This window comes from Oncorhynchus mykiss, chromosome 21 (genome assembly GCF_013265735.2).
Source record: "Oncorhynchus mykiss isolate Arlee chromosome 21, USDA_OmykA_1.1, whole genome shotgun sequence".
Classification (NCBI taxonomy): Eukaryota; Metazoa; Chordata; class Actinopteri; order Salmoniformes; family Salmonidae; genus Oncorhynchus; species Oncorhynchus mykiss.
This window is the reverse complement of record NC_048585.1, coordinates 52084042-52099398: the sequence shown is the minus strand read 5'-3', so window position 1 is coordinate 52099398 and position 15357 is coordinate 52084042. Positions and strand designations below refer to the sequence as shown.

The 15357-nt window shown below is 44.0% G+C and overlaps 1 protein-coding gene across 4 annotated transcripts in view; it reads left to right on the top strand.

Moving 5' to 3' along the window:
* The window catches only part of LOC110500696 (neurexin-2), a 1070834-nt gene that overhangs the window by 541834 nt on the left and 513643 nt on the right, over positions 1-15357 (top strand). For all 4 annotated transcript variants that reach the window (XM_036958142.1, XM_036958143.1, XM_036958144.1 and 1 more), the window contains 4 exons: positions 4283-4721; positions 6023-6406; positions 8735-8938; positions 12670-12696. In XM_036958142.1, coding sequence (XP_036814037.1) covers positions 4283-4721; positions 6023-6406; positions 8735-8938; positions 12670-12696 — 1054 coding nt within the window. The remainder of the gene's footprint in view (positions 1-4282; positions 4722-6022; positions 6407-8734; positions 8939-12669; positions 12697-15357) is intronic.

Below are 15357 nucleotides of genomic sequence, written 5' to 3'. Positions count from 1 at the left end.
AAGGTGAGTCAGTTAAGAACAAATTCTTATTTACAATTTTTTAATTTATCTATTTTTATTTCACCTTTATTTAACCAGGCAGGCTAGTTGAGAACAAGTTCTCATTTACAACTGCTACCTGGTCAAGGTAAAGCAAAGCAGTGTGACAAAAACAACAACACAGAGTTACACAAAAATAAACGTACAGTCAATAACACAATATAAAATAAAAAAACATGAAAAAATCTATGTACAATGTGTGCAAATGTAGAAGAGTAGGCACCAAACAGGCCATAGAGGTGAAAAATAATTATAATTTAGCATTAATACTGGAGTGATAGATGTGCAGATGATTATTTGCAAGTAGAGATACTGGGGTGCAAAAGAGAAAGAGGGTGAGTAATAATATGGAGATGAGGTAGTTGGGTGGGCTATTTACAGATTTACTGTGTACAGGTACAGTGATCGGTAAGCTGCTCTGACAGCTGATGCTTAAAGTTAGAGAGGGAGATATAAGACTCCAGCTTCAGAGATTTTTGCAATTTGTTCCAGTCATTGGCAGCAGAGAACTGGAAGGAAAGGCGGCCAAAGGAAGAGTTGGCTTTGGGGTTGACCAGTGAAATATACCTGCTGGAGCACGTTCTACGGGTGGGTGTTGCTATGGTGACCAGTGAGCTGAGATAAGGTGGGGCTTTACCTAGCAAAGACTTATAGATGACCTGCAGCCAGTTGGTTTGGCGATGGATATGTAGTGAGGGCCAGCCAACGAGAGCATACAGGTCGCAGTGCACAAAACATGGTACAAACACTATTGGGCACAGACAAAGGTCAAGAAGGTATAGCCAAAAAAACATCACGTGAAACAGCCACAAATGTCAGTAAGCGTGTCCATGATTGAGTCTTTGAATGAAGAGATGGAGATAAAATGGTCCAGTGTGAGTGTTTGTTGGAGCTCGTTCCAGTCGCTAGCTGCAGTGAACTGAAAAGAGGAGTACTCAGGGATGTGTATGCTTTGAGGACCTTTAACAGAATGTCAAAGTAGCCACCCTTTGCCTAGATGACATCTTTGCATTCTCTCAACCAGCTTCACCTGGAATGCATTTCCAACACTCTTGAAGGAGTTCCCACATATGCTGAGCACTTGTTGGCTGCTTTTCCTTCACTCTTATTTATTTGACTAGGCAAGTCAGTTAAGAACAAATTCTTATTTTCAATGACGGCCTAGGAACAATGGGTTAACTGTCCGTTCAGGGGTAGAACAACAGATTTGTACCTTGTCAACTCGGGGATTTGAACTTGCAAACTTCCGGTTACTAGTCCAACGCTCTAACCACTAGGCTACCCTGCCGGACTCTGCGGTCCAACTCATCCCAAACCATCTCATTTGGGTTGTAGTCAGTTGATTGTGGAGGCCAGGTCATCTGTTGCAGCACTCAATCACTTTCCTTCTTGGTCAAATAGCCCGTACACAGCTTGGAGGTGTGTTGGGTCATTGACCTGTTGAAAAACATATGATAGTCCCACTAAGGGCAAACCAGATGGGATGGCATATCGCTGCAGAATGCTGTGGTAGCCATGCTGGTTAACTGTTGCTTGAATTCTGAATACATCACTGACAGTGTCACCAGCAAAGCTCCCCCACACCATCACACCTCCCCCTCCATGATTCACAGTGGGAACCACACATGCAGAGATTATCTGTTCACCTACTCTGTGTCTCATCACAGAGTCTGATCCATCAGACCAAAGGACAGATTTCCACCGGTCTAATGTCCAATGCTCATGTTTCTTGACTCAAGCAAATCTCTTCTTGTTATTGGTGTCCTTTAGTAGTGGTTTCTTTGCAGAATTTTGACCATGAAAGCCTGATTGATGCAGTCTCCTCTGAACAGTTGATGTTGAGATGTGTCTGTTGCTAGAAGTCTGTGAAGCATTTATTTGGGCTGCAATTTCTGAGGCTGGTTACTCTAATGTACTTATCCTTTGCAACAGAGGTACCTCTGGGTCTTGTCCTGGAAATTCATACTGAGAGAGACTTTGTTATTTCTTCAAACAATCATCTTTATTTAATATGAATTAATTATTGCAATAATGAGACTAGTCAACCCCACAGTCTTGACTGTTGGCCCGAGTAGCCTAACCTTTATACAAATGCAGAGTTCTTTATAAGGCTGATCTACGAATGTTTAGTTATGGTTGGTTCCACCCCTCCCATGCAGATTGGGGCAACATAAGCCACTCTGGATTCATCCTGTTTTTATCTGCACGGGGGTGTTGTCTTACCCCCACCCTGGCTTAGTTTCCCAGATGCAAGGATTATTTTGAGACGATGAGTGATTTTTCTACTCCTAAGATATCTCTAGTAAAATCTTGTCAATGTAATGCAGTCTTTAACTCATTTGTCAGCTCAAGCCATCTCTAATAACCATATGCCCAGATTAGCTGCAGGGAACTAAAGAGGTGACCGTAAAAACAGCATTAGTAGGTCAGAAATGTCTTACTATTAGTTAAATATTAATTGTTAACCATTCATATCAAATAAATCAGGTAAGTACGGAATTTTTCTCTCACAGTCTTCCTTTCCTGTGGCGGTCCTCATGAGAGACAGTTTCATCATAGCGCTTGATTGTTTTTGCGACTGTACTTGAAGAAACTTTCAAAGTTCTTCAAATGTTCCGTATAGACTGGCCTTCCGTTCTTAAGGTAATGATGGACTATCGTTTCTCTTTGCTTATTTAAGCTGCTCTTGCCATAATATGGACTTGAGTCTTTTACCAAATAGGGCTAATCTTCTGTATACCACTGGTACCTTGTCACAACACAGCTGATTGGCTCAAACGCATTTCAAAGGAAAGAGATTCCACAAACTTTTAACAAGGCACACTTGTGGGGGTCATAGAGTAAAACGGAGAACACCATCGTGTTTGTGAGAATCTGCCATTTCCACAATGGGGCAGTTTGTAAGTCAAACCGTTTGGACGCTACAGATGTTTTGGTGAGAAGACTGATTTCCGGGATGTCTCCTGGTCTGACAAACACCGCTCTAGCTCTGGCAACTTTCACCGCAGATGCGGAAGTGTGACACTGGGGGGTTTTGCTGGCAATTTTTTTTGTAACTTAAATGTACACACCGGTGCATAAATAGACTTCAGGGGGTTTTAAAATCATTTCAGTGAACCCTGAGATTTCAGCTGGTCCATTTTTGTTGCTGACTTTGCAGTATCTCTGCACTGCCTTGATAGGACAGAAGAAATTGAAGCCTGTGCTTGGACTGGGAATATTTCTAACACGACTCTAAAAGCACTACTTTCAGGGGACAGTGTTTGGGCTTGTGTGTGTGTGTGTCTAGGAGCCTGCGTGTGGTCAGTGTGGTTTGCGTGTGTGTGTGTGTGTGTGTGTGTGTGTGTGCGTGCGTGTGTGTGTGTGTGTGTGTGTGTGTGTGTGTGTGTGTGTGTGTGTGTGTGTGTGCGTTAAGAGCTGTGGTAAGACTGGGTGTGCGCTCTGGGACAAGAGGCCACTCTTGCTGTCTCTTCACCCTGTGTCGAAGAGGTGTTTTCATATAGCGGTTTCACAGTGTGCCACCTTTCCAGCATCTATCCGATGACAGCAATCATCATGGTCTATGTACCTATCAGAAAAAGCTGCAGGAAGAAAATACACCCAAAGACAGCTTAACACACTATCCAGAGTTTTAACACCTAATACTTTACGTTATGAATGGATACACCCAGGACAATGTAGACACTTTTTATAATCAAGTCTGTCAGGAATTTGCATTAGTCTGTAGGCGTCTAGTTTATCCCTTGTTTTATTCCCTTCATCCTGCAACTTGAGATCTCCCAGAGTGCCATTGTGAATAATTGAGTTTGCTAAACTATGTGTCATATTCACACAAACAAACGCCACACTTCTTTTAATGTCTACGGTTAGTCCTTTGAAAATTCTAGGCATATAGACTTTGAGATGCTAAATTCAACGTGAAGGGAGTGAAGTGCATTTTGAATTGTAAAGCAGTGTAAACTATCATGGACACATTTTCTTTCCAAGAAAAGCTAGACAGCATCAGTATTCAAAGACTAGTGTGTTATATATTTATTCACATTCAAAGTCCCTGATGCATTGTTGGGCGTAGTCTTTGTCAAACCTATCAATATAAAACTAAGCAGTAGGCCTTTGTATGCATAACTTCTCTTTCCCACATTCATGTGGGGTCTATGATTGCTAGCACAGCATACAGAAGGTAAGCATTAGCTGACAATACTAAATCCAAATGTTTTCTATTGCCTTCCCCCTTTCCCTGTAGGTGGTGTACAAGAATAACGACTTCAAGCTAGAACTCTCCCGGCTAGCCATCGAGCGGGACCCTAAAATCAGCCTGAACGGAGATCTTGTTTTCCGCTGTGAGGACGTGGCCGCCCTGGACCCTGTCACCTTTGAGTCCCCAGAGTCCTTCATCGCCCTGCCCAAGTGGAACACCAAGAAAACAGGCTCCATCTCCTTCGACTTCCGCACCACAGAACCCAGCGGCCTGCTCCTGTTTAGCCACGGGCGCACCCAGGGTCCTAAAGAGCAGAAACCAGGTCGTGACATGAAGTCGGACTACTTCGCCATGGAGCTGTTGGATGGGTTTCTCTACCTGCTAATGGACATGGGATCTGGGAGTATCAAGCTGAAGACCAGTAATAAGAAGGTGAACGACGGGGAGTGGTGCCATGTGGACTTCCAGAGGGAAGGGAGGAAAGGTGAGGATATGAACATCTATAAAGCAATACATCAGTACTTTTCTACGTTTATGACATATTAATGTACAAGCTAGGAAGCCATTGTAACAACTATACACATTTCCAGGTACTCTTATGTTGCGGAGATGTACATATAAATACAGACTATGTACTGTATACCAGTGGAAGATTCTGAGGGGAGGACAGCTCATAATAATGGCTGAAACGGAGCAAATTAAATGCCATCAAACACATGTAGACCATATGTTTGATGAATTTGATACCATTCCACTTATTCCGCTCCAGCCCGTCCTCCCCAATTAAGGTGCCACCAACCTCCTGTGATGTATACTCATTCTCCGTCATCCACCTGTTCTATTTCTTATCTTCTTGTCCTTCAGTCCTGTCTAAAAGCTGTTCCACTCCACACACCTTTCCACCCCTTCTGCCTGCCTCTCTCTGTCCTGTCTTAAAGCTGTTCTACACACCTCTCAGCCCTCTCGGCCTGCCTCTCTCTCTGTCCTGTCTTAAAGCTGTTCTACACACCTCTCAGCCCTCTCGGCCTGCCTCTCTCTCTGTCCTGTCTTAAAGCTGTTCTACACACCTCTCAGCCCTCTCGGCCTGCCTCTCTCTCTGTCCTGTCTTAAAGCTGTTCTACACACCTCTCAGCCCTCTCGGCCTGCCTCTCTCTCGTGCTGTCATAACCATGTCTTATCTCCTAGTACTGTCCCCTGAGGGATGTGCATGATGCACGTAGGCACTTGTGTTTTTGTGTGTCTGTGTGTTTGTGCATGTGTGTGTGTACGTGTCTGCGTTCTTGCGTGTATGTGAGAGAGAGTGTGTGGGAAGCCTCCTCATACATCCTAACTAATCCCCATATTGGGATGCTCCTATAGGGAGTCTCTCTGATCACACTCCTGTCCTTCCTGTTGGAGCGTTTTCATTGACGATTTAGAGTGAGTGGTAAATCACAGCCAAGAGGAGCCCAGGTCTCATCCACTCTCAACCGTGCTGTATACTCCTGGGTCATTTCCCCTCCAGCCAATCGATTACAGCCTCAAGACAAACACACAAGAACATGCAAAAGCACTCAACACATACACTCAAACACGGTCACACACACACACACAAAGTCCCATGCAATAAATAACACTTACAGGCAAACACACAAGATACCAACACGTAAACACACTAACACACATTACCTTGCCTGATGCTTCAATTGCACTCACACACACACACAAACACACACACTTGACATCATGTATACACCCCCTTATCTCTCCTCTCTCCTCCTCCACCTCCTCCTCCTCCACTGCCAGGCTCCATCTCAGTGAACAGCCGCAGTATCCCCTTCAACTCCAACGAGGGCAGTGAGATCCTAGACCTGGACAGCGACATGTTCCTGGGGGGTCTCCCCGAGACCCGCTCTGACCTGGTGCTGCCCCCCGAGGTCTGGACCGCCCTGCTCAATTACGGCTACGTGGGCTGCGTCCGCGACCTCTTCATCGACGGCAAGAGCCGCGACGTGCGCCGCCTGGCCGAGATCCAGAGCTCCCCGGGCGTCAGCAGCTTCTGCACCCGCGAGCTTCAGAAGAGGTGTAGCAGCACCCCTTGTGGGAACGGAGGCCTGTGTAAAGAAGGATGGAACCGCTACATCTGCGACTGCACCGGCACCGGCTACCTGGGCAGCAACTGTGAAATTGGTGAGGAGTGGCTGGGAAACGGGGAGGAGTGGCTGGGAAACGGGGAGGAGTGGCTGGGAAACGGGGAGGAGTGGCTGGGAAATGGGGAGGAGTGGCTGGGAAACGGTGAGGAACAGGGCAGTGGGGAACACGTGGTGATGAAACAGGATGGGGACATTTGGTGGCAGCGGTGGGATCCGTGGGGAGACGATGATCCGTCGGGATTAAGTTCCATTGGGTTTCATGCTTACAAGCGAGCTAACCCGAGTCATAATAGGCTTAGATGATGAGGCTATATTGACTTACCCTGGTGCCTCTCTAAAGAATCCACCAGCTGCAGTGTGCTAAAAGGAGCTATGCACTTGGGGATGGGTGGCATTTGGTCCTGCGTTGGCTTGGCAGGGATGAGGAGCTAGCTGACTGAACTGGTGGGAGGCTGATGGAGGCTTGTGGAGCTCGGGTAGAGCGACCATGCTTACTGTCACCATCTGGGCTTGTCACATACATCCAGGTGGTGTGAGGCTGCTCTCTCTGTCTGCCTGTGCGGGGGTGACACAACGTGCTAGCGGCTACGTATGTCTGATCCATTCTAATTAGCTGTAGGCTGCCGACTGTGTCGTAGCACTAAAGGAAAGCATGTAACATCTCCTTCGAGACCCAGTGGTGCGACGTAAAAACACATTGAAGTACTATCTTTACTTTACTAATTATAGTTTTGAAAAGTTTGACTTTTTCTTCACTACATTCCTAAAGAAAATAATCTACTTTTTACTCCAGACATTTTCCCTGACACCCAAAAGTACTCGTTACATTTCTAATTCTTAGCAGGAAGGAAAATGGTCCAATTACACACTTATCAAGAGAACACATGGTCATGCCTCCTGCCTCTGGTCTGGCAGACTCGCTAAACGCAAATTCTTTGTTACTAAATGATGTCTGAATGTTGGAGTGTGCCCCTGGGTGTCAGTCAATTCAACTAAACAATCGGTTTTGCTTAAAATAAGGAATTAAAATTATTTAGATCATTTACATTTACTTTTGATATTTAAGTATATTTAAAACCAAATACTTTTAGACTTTTAGTAGTATCTGACTGAGTGACTTTCACTTTTACGTGAGTCATTTTCTATTAAGGTATCTTTACTTTTCCTCAAGTCAGACAATTGGCTACTTTTTCCACCACTAGAAGTGAATGCACAACTCAGAGATGCTGTGTTGTAGGCGTATCAATGGTAACAAGAGTCTGGATTGAAATCAAGGCAGTCAAGGACTGAACATCATCGAATGAATGGTCTGTTTGTACCAGTTTTGGTATGATGTTAGTTACTGATGTGCTGTGTTTTTATTGGTGCTTCCCTGCCCTCTAGTGTGTTTATCTGATACTGCAACTGTATGAAAAAGAGTTACACAATATTATGCTTTGTTGTCACTTGTCTGACCAGGGTGGTCTAACTCAATATTAGTGTTTAAGTAGTGGGACTTGATCTTCAGTAATACAGTGAGATTGGAAACGAACCGTTTGAGTCGGCTGTTTTATTCAACAGCAAGTAGTTGTTTGCCAAAAGGCGATATGCTTTGTGTTAAACTGGATGTCAGTGGTCTGACAAGTAGTATCATATAGCATTTGGTTTGTGCTCCAAACCATATTCATCCAAAATAAAAAGGGAAGTCCCCAGTCATGGAGAATCAGCCAACGGCAACATGTGTTTACCCACATACAGAGAGACCTCCTTAGGCAACCTGTCAATCATCTCTTCGGAAGGGATCTACGTAAAGTCAGCTGCAGGGGTTTTGCTGTTGGTGTCTATGATGTTATCTACGTCATATCTTCTGTTGGTTGTATTAGAGGGAAAGGGGAGATACCTAGTCAGTTGTACAATGTGTCTTCCGCATTTAACCCAACCCCTCTGAATCAGAGAAGTGCGGGGAGGGGGGGGGGGCTCTATTGATCAACATCTACTTCATCAGCAACCGGAGAACAGTAGGTTAACTGCCTTGCTCAGGGGCAAAACGACAGATTTTTAGCTTAGAGATTTGATCCAGCAACCTTTTGGTTACCGGCCCAACTCTCCTACCCGCCAGGCTACCAGCCACTCTTAGTGTTGTTATAACACTTCACTTTACTGTCCTCTCTAGTCAAAGAAAAGACACGTTGCTCACCTTGGAAGACTGGGTGTCAATGTACGTACTGGGAAAACTACAATATCAGATCTGTAATCTCTGGTTCTCATGTGAAACGTCATGATGTGTCACTTCATAATGTATGTGCCTGTCTGTCTGAACCTGTATCTGCATCTGCTCATATGTGCATGCTTCTACATTCCTCTCCATACCCCTGCCCCCTGACAGAGGCGACGGTGCTGAGCTACGACAGCAGCATGTACCTGAAGATCCTCATCCCAGGCACCATGCACACCGAGGCAGAGGACGTGGCGCTGCGGTTCATGTCCCAAAGGGCCTACGGCCTCCTCATGGCCACCACCTCCAAAGAGTCCGCCGACACCCTGCGGCTAGAGCTGGACGGTGGCAGGGTCAAGCTGACCGTCAACCTAGGTATTCCATGACAACCCCACCATGACAACCTCTGGTTTTCTCTTAACCCCTTCCGTCAAGCTCCATGTCCACCCCGTAAACCTGAGCCTTTGTCTGTCACTGCAAGCCCGCCTCCTGTCTCTGCTTCCCTGGTTAGACCTGTAGCCTCTCTGCTCTGTTTCTCCCCTGGTCCCTATGGAGATATCTCTAGCTAAAGAAACATAAAGGGGTTTGGTTGTTCAGACAGTCTGCCAGTAGAGGGTGCTATAGAGAATGGTAAAGTCAGTGCTATCAGAGACTCTGGGTTCGCGCCCAGGCTCTGTCGTAACCGGCCGCGACCGGGAGAGTCGTCCGGGTTAGGGAGGGCTTGGCCGGTAGGGATGACCTTGTCTCATCACGCACCAGCGACTCCTGTGGCGGGCCGGGCGCAGTGCGCGCTAACCAAGGTGGCCAGGTGCACGGTGTTTCCTCCGACACATTGGTGCAGCTGGCTTCCGGGTTGGATGCGCGCTGCGTTAAGAAGCAGTGCGGCTTGGTTGGGTTGTGTATTGGAGAACGCAAGAGTTTCAACCTTCGTCTCTCCCGAGTCCGTACGGGAGTTGTAGCGATGAGACAAGATAGTAGCTACTAAAAAAACTAAACAATTGGATACCACGAAATTGGGGAGAAAAAGGGGTAAATAAAAAAAGAGAATGGTAAAGTCAGAGTCATTATTGTCCATATATACACTAACATCTTTCTAAATTAGTACAAAAAAAGAAAGACTGGAAGGCAGTAATATATTGATATATTTTAAAACGATGATATGGAATAAGAAAACAGAAACATATTATTCTACAGCGCTAAGCCTTAAAGGGATACTATCTACTTCCCCAGAGTCAGGTGAACTCGTCAATACCATTTGTATGTCTCTGCGTCCAGTATGAAGGAAATTACAGATAGTTTTGTGAGCAAAAGCTAACTAGCCTGAGTGTAATGACTGGAAGTCTATGGGCATCTCTACATGCTAGCAGATACCATAGACTTCCAGTCATTTCACCAACGCTAATTAGCAGTTGCGCTAGAGCTAGTTAGCAGCTTCCTTCAAACTGAAGACATAAAATGGTATCCATGATTCATCTGACTCTGGAGAAGTAGATAAATGGCTTCATTGCCAACATCCAGAAGTTTGGACTCCTGGCAGACTGTTGTGACCTAAGGCAGTGATGGTGCCCACCCCTTTATCTTCCATCTTTTAAAGGGAGAGAGCAGGAGCCAGGGAGAAACGGGGCCCAGGTGCACCCTGGGATACAGGAGTGTGGGCCACCAACTTAGTGACAGGAGGTGGTGGTGGAGAGGATGGTTCCTCCAATAATGCCATAGCATATTCATCTATCTCTATCTTACCCTTCTCTCTCCCTTTCAATCTCTCTCTCTCTCTCTCTTTCACTCTCTACTTTCTCTCTGACTCTGTTCATTTCACTGCCGCCCTCTGGCGCTCTCTCTCTCTCTCTGGCTCTCTCTCTCTGGCTCTCTCTCTCTCTGGCTCTCTCTCTCTGGCTCTCTCTCTCTCTTTCTCTCATCTCTCTCTCTCTCTCTCTCTCTCTCTCTCTCTCTCTCTCTCTCTCTCTCTCTCTCTCTCTCTCTCTCTCGCTCTCCCTCTCTCTCATCTCTCTCTATCGCCCTCTCTCTCATCTCTCTCTCTCATCTCTCACCTGGCCAAGGCTCAGAAGATGGAACTTTTCATCCCTTCAATGGCCTGTATGTCTGCGGCCCTTGGATCAAACAGTCAGAGAGACCGGCTCAGAGCCCAGTGTTGTCCCACAGCTACACACAGCTACACCCACAAATCCACAAACACACACATGCACGCACACACACACACACACAGTCGGAGGTTCTGTGCCGACAATGCTGCTCAGCCCTGCGAGCCTCAGCACCCACACACATACCCACATCAGCCTTGGCCCGAAACAATCAACCCCCCCCCCTAAACACATTGCTAATGAAGCTAAATGCTAATCCATAGTGCTAATGTGTCCAAATGAACCAGATATTGGTTTACCTCTTCCTATTAGCTGTCTCCCTAATGTATCCAAAACCCCACAATGCCCAGAGGTGTCAAATCCACATCAACATTTCTATTAATAGCTCATTTGGAGGAAATGAATTGGAGGTGGAATCATTATAGAATCAGAGGATGCTCTTGGAGATATGTGTCATTGCTTACCATTATGATAGGCCTAATTAAAGATGAATATCAAACAGTGTACAGGGACACTGCACTGATAACGTCTACTTGTGATCAGGGATGATGACACCTCGTGATCAGATTATCAATCTACAATTAAATGGTTTTAAATCAATCATTCTGCGTTCTGTGACTAAGACACAGCTGCTTAACTTACAACAATGCTCTAATACTTGCCACACAATCACATTAGTTAACATACTGTACACCTCACTCTCACAAGCTGTGGACAATTTTGTCATTGAGGAATGGATGATCACATTCATATCCTCCCCCCTATAACAGTGAGCCTGGTTCCTGGCTGTTTGAGTCATCTATTCTGTAGCGGTTGACAGCTCGAGACCACTCCTCAGCCTCAGCCACACGCACACACAGCCTGTCGCCACCAGAGGGCACAAGAGACCACTAACTCAATAACAGAGCTCGGCCATTTTACAATTTCTATCAGAGGACATGCGTTTCAGAGGAAGCTGTGTAGACTAAAGACGAGTGAAAAACATTTATTGAGAGAATATTCTAGCATAGCTCTTAGTATATCCAGATGTAGAAGTGTGCGCTTGACTTACTGTGGCTGGGGTGTGCAGATCACCCTTTCCCAATATTGCTGCTGTTGGTTTCCACACCCGAGGGGCTACAAAAGGCAAGCTGTTTCTAACCCACAACCACAAAGCCATGGAGCCGTTGTTTGCACATGGTTAAGCCATTTCTGATAAAAGCTACTCGGGGGAATAGGAATAATGACATGCTTTCCCTGACTCTCTAAATGACCTCGACTAACCTGTATCCCAGCACATTGACTCGGTACCGGTGCCCCTTAGATATAGCCTTGTTATTGTTATGTACATTTATTGTGATACTTTTTGATTGATTCCATTATTTACTTATTTTTTAATTTAGTTTATTTAGGAAATATTTTCTTAACTCTATTTACTAAGCATTTCAAGGTAAGGTCTACACTTGTGTTCGGCACATTTAACAAATGAAATTAGACTGGATTTATATGCAGCTTGAAATGACATGCTTGTGACAAATAATGGTGAATGGTTCATGTCACATGTACTGCAGTTCTGTCAAAGACAAGTATAAGAATGAGGCTTATTATCTGTGAGATTAGATCCTTCGTTTTCTATGTTCAATCGCATATGTCCTACGTGTAGAGAGAGAGAGAGCTTCATTGTATCAAGGATTGAATGAATAGCTTGCCTTCTGTAGTGCATTGGGACTGGGTGGCTTTTGAAGGGTGGATGGTGGGAGGGGTGGATGGTGAGGGGATGATGACGGAGGTGTGGGAAAGGGTGATCCTGACTCGTAGCTCTGTCCCCGGATGGTGGCCCCTAGCTAAATGCCTGGTTGTCTGCAGAATGTACCTTGAAGGATGTAAAATGTTATTGTCTCTCTCTCTCTCTCTCTCTCTCTCTCTCTCTCTCTCTCTCTCTCTCTCTCTCTCTCTCTCTCTTATTCTTCTTTCTCTCCTCTCTCTTTTTTTGATTTGATCTCACCATCTCGCTCTCTCTCCCACCAGATTGTATCAGGATAGACTGTAACCTCAGTAAGTGGTTCTATGCATTTTTATGACTATATCTATATTTTTCTGCTGATCTGTTCAATGTGTCCCTTATAACGTTTTCGCCGTAATGCATTCAAGTCAATCAGTCCAATCACTTTTATTTTGTGATGCCCTTTTTTACAACAGCCCTTTTTTCAAACAAGCTATCTCTCTTTGTCATCTTTGCCATTTTTTAAAATCTATCCTCTTCGGTTATACAATACTCTATCTTATCATCCTCTGTTATTTATTCTGCCTCTGAGACCACACTAGGATTTTCCATTTTCATTTCATGATACAATTTTATTATAAATCCCCTCTTATTTCCTTCCTTCTTTTCTTCTTTCTGTCTATTATTTCCCCCCTTTTTGGTCCTTTTGACTGTTCATTTCATTAATATGGTCGTTCCATGAAATGAGTGCCTCCCTTTGATATTTTAAGTAGGTATTGTGCACAAATATAGAATGTTGAAAGCCTGTTATATTTAATGAAGTGCCTTTTAATATAGACCACGTGGAAAATTACATAAATATGATTTTTTATTTGAAGAACTACTAAAGTGGCTTCTAGGAACATGTTAACCCGTTTAACCCCAAGTTTTAACCACCATTCTAAAGCCCCAATTATTTTATTGCGTTGACAAACTCCTTTCAGAAGACTATTTATCTTTATTTAATGTGTTTAATTATTCATTTTAAGGTCAAAACACCCTTTCCCTCATGTTAAGCTCAAACCTGTCATTTGAACTAAAATATTGTTTTAATTATGGTTAAACTAACCCTTTTTGGATATATATTTTTAAGAAACATTGAACATCTAATAGCCAAATCGTAGTGGAAAAGCAGTCGAGCTGGTTCTACTCTTTCTGGCCATTTTCTAGTGTTTGTGGTGGAAAACTGAGTGGGTTGAGTATAACATTTCAACCCTGTCACCCACGACAATTTAATTATTTAAATGTTTTTGTGAAGCCTGCATTCAGTTGCCCCTCCCTGTTGCACACAACAAGCCTATTTTCCCCCAGTCACAAGGGGATTTATGGCTGACTTAAGATGAAGTCATCAACCCTGTTACGGTCAACCCTGTTACGGTCAACCCTGTTACGGTAAACCCTGTTACGGTCAACCCTGTTACAGTCAACCCTGTTACAGTCAATCCTGTTACAGTCAACCCTGTTACAGTCAATCCTGTTACAGTCAACCCTGTTACAGTCAACCCTGTTACAGTCAACCCTGTTACAGTCAACCCTGTTACAGTCAATCCTGTTACAGTCAATCCTGTTAAAGTCAACCCTGTTACAGTCAATCCTGTTACAGTCAACCCTGTTACAGTCAAGCCTGTTACAGTCAACCCTGTTACAGTCAACCCTGTTACAGTCAACCCTGGTACAGTCAACCCTGTTACTTTATTTGGTGCTTAATAGGTACTTACTATCGTACCTCTTGAGATGGGAAATATAGTTTTTTATTAATTTGAACATGTGCAATTCATGACCGAATGTTCAAAATTATGTGAAATCAAAGATTTTTTTTCCCCACCAAGTTACGCTACTCAAAAGACATCCATTGCTGGAACGACCCGATAGCTTTGTAGGCATATCTCTATCATTTCCCTTTCCAATCTACACACTTTCACTTTCTCTGCCCACATACTCACACACTGGTGAATTCCCTCCTACTATTGGGTGTTCATTTAAGTCAAATGAACAGGGCTGTTTAGTTGATTCGTTTTATGTGTGCTGGTGTTGGAATGCATCATGTGAAATCACTACACGTGATGTGAAATTACTGCCCTCAATAACTGTAAGTCACGCTGGATAAGAGCTTCTGCTAAATGTCTAAAATGTAAATGTAAAAATGTAGACTCCATTGAGGGCACAGCCCCCTAGAGTAGACAAACATACAGCGTTCATGGGAACAAACAAAAGTATTTCAACGCATGCTGAGAGAACGACAGCAAACTGTCTCTGTTAACATGTCAACAGACAAGGTAAGTGCAGGCCCCACTATGACTAAGGAGAAACCTGCTGTGTGTGTGTGTGTGTGTGTCTGTCTGTCTGTCATTGAGTGCACAAATGTATACTTTTTTTAAAGTGCCAGTACAATATGTATCTATATTCGTATGTGCTACAAGCATTCTACATACACAGCAATATACAGTGCCTTCAGCAAATATTCACATTTTGTTGTGTTACAAAGTGGGATTAAAATGGATCTAATTGTAATTGTTTGTCAACGATCTACACAAAATACTCTCCATTCCGTAATTCTTTTATCCTGAAAAACTCCCCAATACTTAACGATTACAAGCATACCCATAACATGATGCAGCCAGCACTATGCTTGAAAATATGGAGAGTGTTGGATTGTGTTGGATTGGATTTGCCCCACTAAAAGTTCATTGCTTTGCCACATTTTTTTGCAGCATGACTCTAGTACATGGTGCAAAACAGGATGCATGTTTTGGATTATGCTTAGCTTTAAAAATGTAACAAGTACTTTTGGGTGTCAGGGAAAATGTGTAAAAAGTCCATAGTTTTCCTTAGGAATGTAGTGAAGTAAAAGTAAACGTTTTTAAAAAATTGAATAGTATATTAAAGTACAGATACCCTCAAAAACGAGTTAAGTGGTACTTTAAAGTATTTTTACTTAAGTACTTTACACCACT